The 13,844-nt window shown below is 56.2% G+C and overlaps 1 protein-coding gene across 3 annotated transcripts in view; it reads right to left on the reverse strand.

The window, feature by feature from the left end:
• CACNA2D2 (calcium voltage-gated channel auxiliary subunit alpha2delta 2) overlaps positions 1-13,844 on the reverse strand; it is a 141,909-nt gene that overhangs the window by 11,441 nt on the left and 116,624 nt on the right. For all 3 annotated transcript variants that reach the window (XM_047095875.1, XM_047095874.1, XM_047095873.1), the window contains exons 5-17: positions 11,056-11,100; positions 7,686-7,827; positions 4,260-4,391; positions 4,014-4,071; positions 3,304-3,354; positions 3,076-3,175; positions 2,797-2,955; positions 2,454-2,561; positions 2,277-2,355; positions 1,661-1,710; positions 1,390-1,479; positions 1,140-1,211; positions 876-950 (exon numbers count right to left, since the gene is read on the reverse strand). In XM_047095875.1, coding sequence (XP_046951831.1) covers positions 876-950; positions 1,140-1,211; positions 1,390-1,479; positions 1,661-1,710; positions 2,277-2,355; positions 2,454-2,561; positions 2,797-2,955; positions 3,076-3,175; positions 3,304-3,354; positions 4,014-4,071; positions 4,260-4,391; positions 7,686-7,827; positions 11,056-11,100 — 1,161 coding nt within the window. The remainder of the gene's footprint in view (positions 1-875; positions 951-1,139; positions 1,212-1,389; positions 1,480-1,660; positions 1,711-2,276; positions 2,356-2,453; positions 2,562-2,796; positions 2,956-3,075; positions 3,176-3,303; positions 3,355-4,013; positions 4,072-4,259; positions 4,392-7,685; positions 7,828-11,055; positions 11,101-13,844) is intronic.

The following is a 13,844-nucleotide window of genomic DNA, read 5'->3' on the forward strand; positions in this document are numbered from 1 at the left end:
CCCCTCCCCACTAGTGTCTCCTCCTGGTCGCCATCTCAGTAGAGTGCATAGGGAAGAGAGTGCCCTTGGAATTCCTGGGTACCCCTTCCAGGTGGAAGTGAAGGATGAGTGAATGGGACTCTGGACTCACCCTTAGCTCTCTAGACTGTTTTCTCACTGCACATGGGGGCCAGTGACATGGGGCCTTCATGTGGCTCAGGTGTAGACATGCTGTCACACACATCCCACCCCTACCCCTTTCACAACCAAACCTGAAACTGCCTTCAACACAGGCGCTGGGCCAGCCACACTGACCTTGCCCCCTCCCTGGTTTATGATTTTGTTTTTCACCTTTAGTCCTTTGCCCACAGAGTTTCCTGTAACTCCAAGGTACACCTCCTATCTATTTGACAGTCCAGGGGTCAGCAAACTATGGCCCATGGGCTATACCTGGCCCGCCACCTGTTACCGTATGGCTAGGAATGTTTCTTTTTACACTTTTAAGTGGTTGAAAAAAACCAAAAATGGAATTTTATTTCATGACATGTGAAAATTATGTGAAATTTAAACTTCATGATCCACAAACAAAATTGTATTCAAACACAGTCATGCTTATTTATTTGTTTTGTCTGTGGCTGTTTTCGCAGTTCAACAGCAGAACTGAGGATGAGTATTTACACTGGCAGAGCCTATAATATTCATAGTCTAGCCTTTCACAGACAGTTTGCCAACCCCAGCTCTAGGCCCAAGGTCACCTCCTCTGGAAGCCTCTCCTGACTGCCTGAATTCAGAGGTGTCCCTGGAGGTGCTGTAATCCCCATTAGACTCCTCTGCTGAGCCTGGCTTGTGTCCCTGTGGGGAGGCAGAGCATGGTGGATGGGCAGATGAATACTTACCGTGTAGTTTGGAGTGAGCCTCTTGATGTCATTCAGAGCCACATCGATGCCCATCACACCCAGGATCAGCTGGTTCTGGGAACAGAGGCATGGGGTCTGAAATGGGTTCAATTCCATGAGGAAGCCCCACTGTCCAAACCTCACGTCCAGGGCCTCAAGCTGTTCACAAATAGTTGCCCCTGTCCAGGCTGAAGGCCTGTATGTCCCTCCTCCATCCCAGACCTGCTAGGGCATGCCTAGTTGTTCCCGAGTGGGGAACCTTACCTTCTTTTCTCCAGGGCCATCCTGTGTCAGGTTGAAAACAGGGAGGGTCCCTGTCACCACTAACCCCAGCCCCTGAAGGGAGAGGAAGAGGATGGGTTAGAGGATGTGGCCAGCCATGCCCTACCCTGAGTGTTCAGAGGATGGGCTTAGGCACAGGTCCCATTTTTTCTTCTGTTTGGTTTATTCCCATATGGGGGCCCTTAAGGAACATGACCTTGTGGACACATCTGTGGGGGCCCAGAGGCCTTACCAGTGCATCCTCATACACGTTGGTCCACTGCACCTGCTTGGCCTCCTTGCCTGCCAGTACCATGGGCCTGCCCAATACATCCAGATATTCCTGGGGAGAAGGTGACAGGGGTCACGAGTTCACATGCCCACTGCACCTTCCCTGTTCTGCCTCCCGGCATATCAGCACGTCACCAGAGGGCGCTCTCACATCACAGCAGCCCACTGTTCACGCAGTGCCCAGGAGGCAAGGTGCTGGGAGGTGGAGGCCGGGAGGTGCCCTACAGTCTCACCTGTGTGTTAATGCGGATGGCTCCAATGGAAGGGATCTCAAAATAGTAACCTGTGAGGGAAGAGGAGGCAGAGGTGGGTCTGGGTGGTACGTGGGATCCATGGCACAGGGGCTTCTGTACCCTGGGATGTCAGCAGCCCTGGACTTGTCCCTCAGGACTCATCTCTTTCTGGTGTCACTCCCCCCCAAAGTCCTATCCCTTTAGTGCTCCCTTCCACTGCCCTGTCAATTGGACTGATGCTAGGGAAGGGGTCATGAATGTAGGGGTGTAAGGAAGCAGAGGCAGGGTGAGGTCCCTCTTGCTAGGATGGTAGTGACATTCAGAGTCCACCCAGAGGCCAGGCTCAAATATATGGAGAGGTAGACTGACCAGCAAACAGACACAAGAGCAGATCAGACAGGAGATGGATGGACAATGGACAGACAGATGGGCAGAAAGATGCTTAGTCATATGGACAAGTTACATGGCCAGACAGAAAGATGGATAGTCACATGCACCGGAAGATGGGCAGTGGGTAAACAGGCAGCTGGAAAGCTGGACATAATGTGGACAATCAACCCAATGGACAGCAGGGCATGGCAGGCAGGCCCTGAGGCAGTGACGCTGGACGTAGTACCTTTGTTGGCGCAGGCCATCCACTGCAGGGGTGTGACGTCGTAGTTGTGTTGCCCCACGGAGAAAGTGAACACACGCACCTGTTTGGGGTTTGGGGTTACTGCTGTGGCCACCAGATGACAGCCCTCCCCTGAACCGGGGCCAGGTCAGGGTGGCCCCCGCCTGGGCTGAGCCTCACCGTCCGGTTGGGCCAATTGTATTTCTCAAAGACATCCTGCACGCGGTCCTCACCACCATCCGTGAACATCATGATCATCTTATTGCAGTTGGCACGAGTGATGTTGGACTGGTCAGGAGTAGGTTTGGGGTCAGGCAGCTTTCGGCCCCTCCCCGGTCCAGGGGTGGGTCTCCCTCCCCCTGGAAGTCCTGGCCCTCAGACCCTCCTCCCCACAGCAGATGGTGCTTCTGCCCGAGCTGCCTGTTGGGCGCTAACAAGGCCATTCGTCTTGATTTCCCCGGTGTCACGAAGCCCGGGCCTTTGCCTGTCCCCAGCCACCCGCTCACCCACCCACGGGGCTCACGTTCTGCAGCTGGTCGAAGGCATACTCAAAGCCGGCCTTGTAGCCTGTGGTGCCCTTGGCCACCATGCCCTGCACAGCTTCCTTGAACACCTTCTTGTTACGCACATTGGCCTGCACCAGGTGTGTGAAGCATGACACAGGCTGTGCCTTTTCATTGAACTGCAGGGACAGTGAGGGTGGTGAGTGGCCTCAGGCTGGCCAGGGCAGTCAGCTGTTGCACGGTGAGGGGGTGGTGTGTGTATGACCCATTCCTCACCCGCCTACCACCTTGGCACTCACCGAGGCCACGTTCACATAGTCATCATCGGAGAGCGTGTCCAGCATCTCACAGACGGACGTCTTCATCAGCTTCAGGGTCAGGCCACTCACGCTGCCGCTCCTGGTAAGGTCATGGAGGCACTAGGTAGGCCTTAGGCATTTTCCTGCCGTTCCCTGATGAGTGTTCCCAGGCAGCAGATGGTCACCCCTTGCTTCCCCCCACCCCTTCTGCCAGAACTGCTCACTCACACATCCACGATGATGACCATGTCCTTGGGCGACGAGGCCCCCTGGATATACCTGCCCGGGAGAAGCCTCAATTAGGGCCAGCCTCCCTGGGACTTTGTGGGTCCTTTCTTCCTCCACCCATATATTGATTCAACATTGTTTCTACTGAGCATCCACTGCAGGGGCCAGACAGGGTCCTAGGCACCAAGGATATCACACTTAAAAAAACAGTCCTTGCCCATGACATGAGTGACCCTGAGCCAAAGGAGGCGTGAGCAGGTGATCCAGAGAGGGGGTAGAAGGTATGTTCCCTGGCCCAGGATGAGGGCCCAAGGTCTGAGTCCCAGCTGTGTGCAGGAATGAACAGGTGGCAGGGAAAGAGGATGTCATGGGGTACTGCAGGAGAGGCAGAGCAAAGGGTGAGGTGTCCAGGGTTCAGATGGGTGGTGTGGGGCTGGCCAACCGACATCCACTCTTGGGAACCCCCACTGGCCCAATCCCTCAGTCCCAAGGGGGTGGAGTGCCGGGCAGTGGATGGGGGGCAGAAGCAGCTGGGAGGCCTGCCTGGGTGATGGGATCCATTTTCCAGTGGCAACGATGTGTGAAATGAAAATTGGATAGAGCTGGCTGCGCCCTGCTCTGAGGCCTGGATATCGGGAGGGAGGGGAGTAGGCAGCAGAGGTGGGGGAACTGAGGGGGTGTCCCTTCCCAGCTCCTCCTTACTCACTCACCAGGGTCTCCTTCGGACATCGTACAGGTCGATTTTCTTAGGGGCTCGCCATGGGGTGGCTGTGGGAGGAGAGGAGGTGAGGGGGTCTAGCAGGGAAGGGCCCTGCAAGGATAGGCAGCCTTTGCAGGAGTGGCTACTCCACAGCCCACAGGGTTGACCACCCACCCCACACACCTCAGGATAAGTGGGCTGGGTGATGGAGGAGGGTTGGGTGCTGAGTGGACAGGAGAGACGGGCTGACACTTACCTGGATAGTAGCGAGTGACTCCTGTGGCACTGCCAAAGACCTGCCACAGCAGTGTGGGGTCCTGCCTGCGGTTCTCGATAAACACATTCTCCAGGGCCTCTGTCCAGTTGAGTTCATTAAGGATGACAGTGGCTGCGGGGGAAATGGGGGGGGGGCTGAGGTGAAAAGCACCTGGGCAGTCCCCCTGTGGGACCTCACCACAATGACATGCCCCGCTTGGAAAGCCTCACCTGCTCTCTGCCTAGCCAGGATCTCATTCCCCAGGGCTCGGCTGGGGCTGCACCAGCTCCTTTAGGAAGACTTCCAGGTCCTCACCCCATCCTGAGTCAGCTTAGCCTACCCTTCAGCCAGGCCCCACATGATCAGGCAGGGCAGCTATGGCCTGTGGCCCCTGGAGAGGGGCTGCCCAGGTGGCAGGGAGTTGTACCTTGGGATGCCCATCCAGCATGCTGCCTGAAGCTTGCAGCTGGTCCCTTGGGAGCTCACCCACTCAGCATGCACTCCGGGCTGCAGCCACAAGAAAGCAATTAAGGGCCCGATGATGGGGCTGGAATTATTCAGCTATTAAGGTACCTGATAAGCTGGAAGCCACTCAGCTCCATGATTAATCAACTGGGGCCAGGAGCAGGCAGGGGCGGGGGCAGGGGCTCTTGGAGGGGCAGGGGCTATGGCTATGCTATGATCTTGCTCCAACACTTGCACGCACACTTGCACACACACACACACACACACACACACACACACACACACACACACAGCCTACACTCCCTAACAGGTATATCTGTGTTGAACCTCTGTGTTTCCAGTCAGGTGTGTGAGTCCCTCACCCTTCAACCTACCTGCCCAGCAGCCCGACTGCTGCCATGGGCACAAGGGCACAGCACTCTGCACCCATTGGAGGACACCAATGGGTTTTGCTCTCACAGTCCCCCATGACCAGTTACCCTCACCCTCCCTTTCCCCTGACCTCTGTGGCTGCACACAGGTGATTCTTTGGCCAGACCCACCCCTATGAGCCCTTACAGATCAAGGCTCCTGTCAGATGAATGGGCTCGGTCCTATAGATCCCTCAGCCAGGGCAGTGACTCAGGATGCCTTGAGCAGCATCCCCACCCCCAACTCAGGACAGGCCTAAATCTGGCCGATGTATGTGTGTGGCACGTGTTCTCTTATGTGTAGTGTGTCTGTCCCTGTATGTAGGACATTAAAAAAAAAAAACAACAACCCACCAGGAGCTGGATACCTGCTCCTGCCAGGCCTCTATACCTGACCCCTTCCCCTAGGGGCTGTTTTTTTCCTCCAGTTTCTTCCACTTCCTTTCTTACACCATTGTCCCACTTGCCCCTGAGATCCTTATCAAAGATCCACCCCAAGTGAAAACCCAAGAATGCCTTCCAAAGCCTCTGCTCTTCTCTTCAGAGCAGAGCCTCTGAACACTGAAATCTTTAAAGCAGATGAAGAGCTGTGATTTAAAGATACAAGTGCTGGGGCCGCCTGGGTGGCTCAGTGGGTTAAGCAGCCGGGTAGTGATCTCATGGTTCATGGATTCAAGCCCCGCGTGGGGCGCTGCACTGACTGTGCGGAGCCTGCTTGCGATTCTCTCTCCCTCTCTCTGCCCCTCCCCAACTTGTGTGCTCTCTCAAAATAAATATATAAACTTAAAAAAAAAAAAAAAGATACAAATGCTCAAGGCTCCACTCACAGCCTAGGGGGCGCTGACACATTCCAGGGCATGGTCCCTCTGTTCTCTCCCTCCAGTGTGTGGCCTCTGCTGCATCTTGTGTGCTGCCTAATTCTTCTCCCTCTGCTCCCTCTCCCTTCTCTCTGTCCTTGTAGCTTCCCTTAACTGACTATAATGTGAAAACAAAACACATTTCTAGCATTGGCTGTGCCTATTGAACAGTATGTTATGGTCCTGTTGCTAATTTAGAAACTTAGTGAGTCGAACAATTTCTATTTTTCTCTTTAACAAAAAAATAAAGCCAGGTTCTCAAATGTTTCATATAGTACTGCCTGTCCTGGGAGAGTCTGCCTGGCAAGTCCCAACCTTCACTGGGCCTCAGTTTCCCCATCTTCCCAATGAGAGGCTTAGAGCAGACTGTCCTGGAAGCCTGTCTAGCTGCTGCCATAGGGGTGTTACTGACTCAGGTCAAGAGCCAAGAGGAGACCCCCACCTCAGTTGGGCTGTCCCTGCAGGTATCCACGACCACATGCACACACACGCATTCACTATAAGACACACTTGTGCAAGCACTCCAGCCTCCCTGCCTGGAAAGGGCCTGCTACTCAGCCCCATGTGCACACACCCACACCCATGTGCACACACTCTCAGATCACGCTGAGTTGGGAAACGGGGACCATGCCCCCTCAGGCAGGCGATTACAGATTTAATTAAAAGTGACACAGTAAATAAAAAACATATAAAATGTAATTTGTGTGGGTAGCGAGGGGTGACTGGGGAGGGCGGTATGGCTCCTGTTTTAATTAGTGTGCCTGCCTGTGATAGTGCTCCTCGGCTGGCTCGGGCAGGTGGCCTGCAGGCGGCCTGTGGCAGGGATGGGATGTTGTGTGTGGGGGAAGCATCTGTCCTCACCCACGCCTGAGGCTGCCTAGAAGGCCTGGCTGACTCTAAGGGTGGAGGGGGGCCTCCCTGAGGACCCTGGAGGATTCCTTGCATTCTGGACACTATCCAGAAGCTGTGGGACTTGTGTTCCAAGACCCTCCACCTGGTGGGACCCTTGGATTCTGAGGCTGCCTTGTAGGTGCTCACAGAATTATGCTCAACAGACCCCAGGGCCCTAAGGCCTGCTGCTAGAGCTCTCTCTCTAGTGCTTGACTCTTGGTCTCCTTCCCCTACACCTCCCAAGATCTTCAGGAAGTTCCTCCTCATGTCTGACTCAAATCCTTCCAGCTGCAGTGACTTCGTTTCCTCGTTATGAAAGCTGCCCCGTCCCTGGACAAGGAAGGAGACGTTCCAGGTTGTTGTGTGTGAGTGAGGACGTCCCTGTTCCTCCAGCCCTTGAGGCCACTTGATGTGGTAGCTCCTCAACCCATGCTTGCATGGGGCCAGGGAATGGGGGATGGTGGGGAGGAGCTGCTTTGGAGGCCTGTGGGGACTTGGTCCAGCATGTAGGGGAACAAGTTGTGTGCAAGCATTCATGTGGGCACATGTCTACACATGGGCAGGAGACTGCACATGCACGGGGTGGGGAGTCTGAGTGCTTTGTAGTTTGCTGAGGGTTAGTGTCAGGCCATGCCTGAGAATGATTTGATGACTGTGTGTGGGTGAGCATGTGTGACCTTGGGTATAAGGGGCTGAAGGCAGATGGCACTGGTTGAGCACCTGGGACCTGGCAGTGCCCAGGCAGTGGGCCTTGCCCCCATGGTGGTGGGAGAGGGTTATTTCTGATTGCTCTGCACACTCACAGCCTTTGTAGATGTCCGTGGGGATCTGCACGGCCGTGTACGAGTAGTTGACCTTGTTCTTGAAGTTTGAGTCCTCAACGAAGTCCAGCCTTAGGGTGCTGGCCTTGGACCCCCTCTCCACATCCTCACTCTCAGGGTCGTCCTGCAGAAAGGGATACCCCCCACCACAGTAGTGTCAGGGCTGGGAAATGGGGAGTGGGGTTGGACAGCTCTGCAGGCAGGAGAGGGCCAGAGCCTAGGTGATTAGGAGCATCTCAGAATCAGAGACTGTTGCAGTTAGAAATGGAGAGAGATGGAGAGACACAGGAATAGATGGATACGGGGTACGGACCCCTCACCCAGGAGGCCTGTGACTCCCACCTGCCCCTGCCCACCCTACCCACCATCCCTACATTTGCTAAACCCAAATTCCAAATGCCAAATTGACCCTTTCCCACATTCTTGAAAACCAATTATCAGTGAAGGAGACAAACCTTAGAGCCACTGAGAAAGAGCGGGCTGCAGCCCTCTACTTATAAGGACAGGCTTATGCAATCACAGGGAGGCCTAGGCAGCCCGTCCCAGGAGCCTTGGAACCCACACCCCCACGCTCCCTGGGCCCTGCCCATCCCCTGCATGGAGTTCCTTTGGCACCAGGGAGAGGGCCCTTGCCCCCTCTGGGGGAGGGGCACCATCCCTACAGCTGATGGCTGTAGGGGCTGAGTTTGGGGGCAGAGCTGGGCTGGGGTGGAGGCTAGCATTGAGACCCAGTAACTTCCGGAGGGAGGGTCCTCAGCGCCCGCTAGCAGCAGGATTGCAAAGGTCCCCGTTGACTTTCTAAAATGAGCTGCAGCCGCCTGACAGGTGCCAATTACGGCATCTCTCGGCCGAGCAGGCTGGGCATGCGCCGTGCACCCCCGCCCACCACCACAGGCTGGCAGGAATGGGTCTGCAGCTACAGTGTTGATGCTGCAGCCGAGTGGGGGTGGGGGCAGGCAAGGGTGCAGGTGTGCAAGGGGGAAGGGAAGGGAAGATGGTGGCAGAGAGTGAAGAGGAAGGCAAGAAAGAGCCAGAGGGGGAGGCAAGGAGGGACGGAGATCAAGGCAGGGCAGGGGCAGAGCTGGGGGGGGCCTTGTGCCCTGGGAGGAAGGGGTGTAAGCAGCTGGACTATCCACATGCCCCCTCAGTGCCTTTCAACCTCTGGCTCAGCTCACTTCCACCCCCTCGTGGTTCTGCCGACCACTCACTGGGTCCTAGGCACAAGCGCGGTGTTCCCTCCTCCCGCTGTATCTTGTCTGGGGAAAGGGTGATCGTGTCTCCCTACACGTCCCCAGCCCAGGAGGGCTCTGGGTCCATCCTCCAGCCTGGGGAATGAATTACTGCCTAGATGGGGGGTGCCGTGTGGGGGTTGGCATGGCTCGGAAGGGTCTGCAGCGTCTCTTCAACGGTGGATTTTGTACGGCAAAATCCAAGCCATCTGCTGCCCTCCCCTCATCCCTCACCACGTGTGCCACCCTCTGCCCACCTCGGCACACCCTTGGAGGACCCTCAGAAGCTCCTGAATGCTGGGTAAAGCCAGGGCAGGCAGCTGCGGAGCCTGCCGCCTCTGAGGCGTGAGCCACTCACGTTCTGCTTGGAGGAGGGGGAGGTGCGGGAGAAGAAAGCCCCCGAAATGTCAGCGGCAGATGAAGGGCGCTGGAAAATTTAATCTCCCAACTTTCCCAACTAATGTGACATTTGGATTCTGTTCTGATAAGCTATCAGCTGGCGAACTTTTTCCTTCCTTCTCTTTCCCCCACCCCCACCTTCTGGTTGGTAATTTAAAAGTAAATGGTCTAGAAAGATCTCTAACTGTACCTCTGGCAAAGATTAAAAAAACAAAACAACACAACGCAGGGGAGTTGGCAAATATGTGCATATTTATAGGAGGGCCAGGCGAGGCCCAGCTTTTGGCCTGACCTTAGCCCAGCCCCACCGAGGATGACTCTCCCTCCAGGGGCAGGGAATCGGTGATTTAGGGCCAGGGGTTGGGAGTCCTGGAGACAGGGAGTTCAGGGGATCCTGGTAGGGGCCTTGGTACCAGAAAGGCCAAGAAGCCCCCTCAGTGCTACCCCCATGCCAGGGGTTTTGTATGGTGGGCAACTGCCGTCTCCTGGTTTATATTTAATGCACTGATTGCTAAAATTACAGCCCGCTGCTGAGGGGGGTAAGGAATTAGATTCAGGGTCTAATTAAAGGTTCGCTCTTCATTTGAATTTCAGATTCCAGCTTTAATTTTAGCAACTTCTCTGGGAGCCACGGAGGCTCAGCCAAGGGGGAAGCACACCTGCTTTAGCCCACCCACTCCTCCTTCTTGGGCCCCCTGCCCGCCTGCCCTCCTGAAGGCTTACCCAGGCCAGCCTGGCACCATGGACCCTCTGCAGGGATCGCTTCCTGCCTGCCCACCTCCTGGTGTCATTGTCTACCTCCTGCTCACCCCAGGAAATGCCCCTGGCCAATAAGCCTGGCAGAGGAACACCGGATTTGGGGGCTCCTGCCCCAGCCAGTGCAGGTGGGATTCCAGAGAGTGAGCTGTTATGACACCTCTGTTCACAGAGGAGATAGTCAGGTTCAACTGCTTTTGCCTCAAAGGCAGGCAGATGGACTTGGGCCTTGACAGTTTCACCAAACACTGTCTACTCTGAGTGCCCTGCACTCTTGGGCACTCTTACCTCCTCAGTAGGTCCCTTGCTACCAAAATGGTCCTATGTCTTTCATGTGAGGCCTCTGGTGACAGGGCAGCCCAAGCAGACATGGGCTAATCAGTGACACAGAGGCAGAAAAGCAGTGTAGGTCTGGGTCCTCCGGTCACCCCGAGTGCCGCCGCTTCTGAAGCAGTGACCCCAGCAGAGCCCGAGTCCTGTCCTTTGTCTGGAGAACAGGCACAGGGCTGGGCTGCCTCTTCAGCTAGGGCAAGACTGACTGAGCTCCAGGTGAGCACAGCGGGGACCACCGTGGGGTGCTCAGCACAACTGAAGCTGCTGCTCCCCTCACCACAGGGAAGGTACCTGCACCACCTGAAACACACCCGATGGCCTACAGCCACAGCCACAGCCACAGCCGGGCCCTGCCTGCACATCTCCAGGAAGCCCTCCCAACTGCTCCCTCTTCCCTGCTCCCATAGCAGTCAGTCCCCTCCATGCTGGCACCTGGACTGACCCACCAGATGAGGTCCAAGTGTCTCACTACCTGTCTGGGGCTGGGCATGGGGCCTGTGCCACCAGTACTTTGCAGGGTGACCTCAGAATGTGGAAGAAGCTGAGACCTAACATTTCACAGCTGAGGCCACTAGCCCAGGGAGGGTGTGGGGCTCTGGCAGCTCTCCCTCCCCCAGTGTAGGTGGGGCACTCACCAGCTCAGCATCGGCCTTGGCGTCATAGTACAGGATGTCTTCCTCCTGGTGGGAGACAGACACCTTGACCCCCACAGCTTCTCACAAGGTCACCTGAGGTGCAGCCAGGATGCCTGCCCTGAGGCCAGCAACGGTCCCTTCACTCATCTCTCATCCAGAGGAGCCAGGGGGAGGGCTGTCGGGAGTCAGGCCTGGCATGCCCACCCCCACCCCAGACAAAGCCCTTCAGGGGCCCTCACAGGCTCCAGGGGGATGTGGTGCTCCAGGTTGGGTGGGGATTCCCCAGGGCTCCTGGACTCCAGGACCAGGGTCTTAGTACTGCAGCCCAGCTGAAGGGTGGGGTCAGAGCCAGCCTGTCTGCAGAGACTCTGACTGAAGCACTACCGGGGTTGGAGGGTGTGTGTGTGGGGGGGTGTAGTGAGGAAGATGGGAAAATAGAGCCGAGTCTGGGCCAGAGTGAAATAATGACTCGACACCGCATCTTCCAATTTCTTCTATTAAAAAGCCTGCTCATTACGGGCATGTACTTATTAATTATCTGTGATTTGTTGTGAAATGCAAGGGGGTTTACACAACAGGAGCGGGAGAAAACAAAGCCCAGCCCCCGCGCCTGCCTCCCGGCCGCCTGCGCCTGCAGTGTTAGCCCCACACATCCCGGCCTCACCCGCCTGCCCGACGCCTGGGTTCTTGGCCATCTGCGCGTCATAATCACCGGCCACCCCGGGGACCCGTAACACAAACGGGCTAATTTCATGTTTAATGATCTTTAATCAGAACTGAGCGTGGCTGACAGAGGCCGCCAGAAGGTGAATCTGGTGCCATCGAGTGCCACCGGCTTAGGAAGGGCCATTCCGCTCCTGCCCTTGTGGGCTCTAGGGTCAGGACACGGGATAAGGCCACTGTACGAGTCACCCTCTTCCAGTGCTCCTCAGTGCTGTTTTGTACAGCAAAAACCTGGTGCATGGCCCTGGCAGTCTGCTTTTTTGTGGTCTGAAAATGGGGGTGTTGATCAAGAAGTTTGGTCCCAGTGGTGCTCCCAATGGTCTGGCTGTAATACAGCAAGCACAGAGCCAGCGATTACTCTTTGGTGGGCAGAAGTCACCTTGGCCGCTTCTTTGCCGTGTGACCTCAGGGCTGCACTGCTCCCTCCTAGCTCAGGCTCCCCATGCTTCAGGGTGGGGCTTGGCCTTGGTGACTGCCCAGGTGCAGGGTCTGAGGCCATGGTGCGAGGTGGTCAGTATGGGGGCCTGTTGTGGGGACAGTGGTGAGTTGTCTCCCACCAGAGGTCTGGGGGCTACAGGCCACTGGCTATACCCGTAAGCATAATCCAAGCATTCTGCAACACTGACTACATGCCTGGCACCACGCTTGGGCAAGACCACAACAGCCGATGAACGTAAGACCAGAGGAGACTTGATTGCTTCCGTCACCAGAGATATCTGTGTCCAGCATTTTGCACATATGGTAATGTGGGGCTTGTGACCCCCCAACATACAGATGAGGACACGGCAGGGGTAAGAAAGGCTTCGCACCCAGGCTCCAACCTGCCTTCCTGTTGCATCTCCAACCCTTCCCACACCCACCCACCCACCAGTCCAGGAAGACTGGAGCCCAGGTGGGCCCGGGGTGGGGGTGAGGGCCGGGGCCCATGCTCCAGGGTGCTCGGCCTTTCCTTGCGCCTGGCTCCGACCGAAGCACATAATGAAAGCTGACATTACATCAAACACAATAAGGAGTTTCGGTTGATGAAGATCATTCCTGAACACACAAACCCATTAAACCGAGGGGAAAAAATATCAATTCAACACACTCGCTGGCAAAAAGAAAATGTGATTTGTTATCTAAAAGGGGGTTATAAACACGGCTCTGATGCTCTTTCCCTCCGTAATGAAAACAGGCGGGCGCGGTGGGAGGACTGCAGATTAGAACATGGGGCTTCACTCACCAACTTTTTAAGCAAACCTCCAGCAAGGACGGGAGAGGGCATGGGCAGGGGCCGGCAACTCTGGGGCCCCCAGGAGACCTGTGCTTCTCTCACAGGCTGGGCTGGCTCCTGTCTGCACCCGGGCCACCCCTGGGCCACCCTTCCAGTTGCTCCAATGGCTCCCTTTGTCTTTTTGTCCTGCTGTTTCATGGTCTCAGCAGAGAATCAGATGTTGGTGGCATCAGTGACACAGGGGGAACGTGTCATTCAGGAGGGTTCCGGTCCCCTGTGGACCATGCGCAAGGCTCAGGAATCTGTATGTGGCCCTTGTCCCCCAGGAGGCAGGACCCCTCCCTACGTCTCCCACCTTGAGAGGCCAGGCCATGCCCCTTCCTTGGGAGAGAGTAGCATTAGCATGGGGTGGTGGCGGGCAAGGTCACATGTGTGAAAATACATTGTAGACACAGCTGTGGTCTCTATGCTTGATGTGATGTGGAGCTGGGGGTGTGACCATCAGGGTTGGGGTGGGAGGGTCCCTGGAAAGGCCTCTGTGTCTGCTTTGGCCTGCACAGTGCCCTGGTGTCCACCATTACTGCCCTGCCTTGGTAAGACCACGAGGAGGTGGTACCTAGTGATTACACGCAGGGGCCTTGGCAAAGGGTCCTGGCCTCAAATCCTGACCTGAACATGTGAGCTCTGGGATCCAGAATAGTGAGTGAAGACTAAGCCTGGGGCGCCTGGGTGGCTCAGTCTGTTGAGCGACCGACTTCGGCTCAGGTCATGATCTCACGGTTCGTGAGTTCAAGCCCTGCGTCAGGCTCTGTGCTGACAGCTCGGAGCCTGGAGCCTGCTTCTGATTCTGTGT

Source organism: Lynx rufus, unplaced genomic scaffold (genome assembly GCF_022079265.1).
Source record: "Lynx rufus isolate CCGP_SWC_20201006 ecotype Redwood Valley unplaced genomic scaffold, mLynRuf1.p SCAF_4, whole genome shotgun sequence".
In the NCBI taxonomy this organism is placed as follows: Eukaryota; Metazoa; Chordata; class Mammalia; order Carnivora; family Felidae; genus Lynx; species Lynx rufus.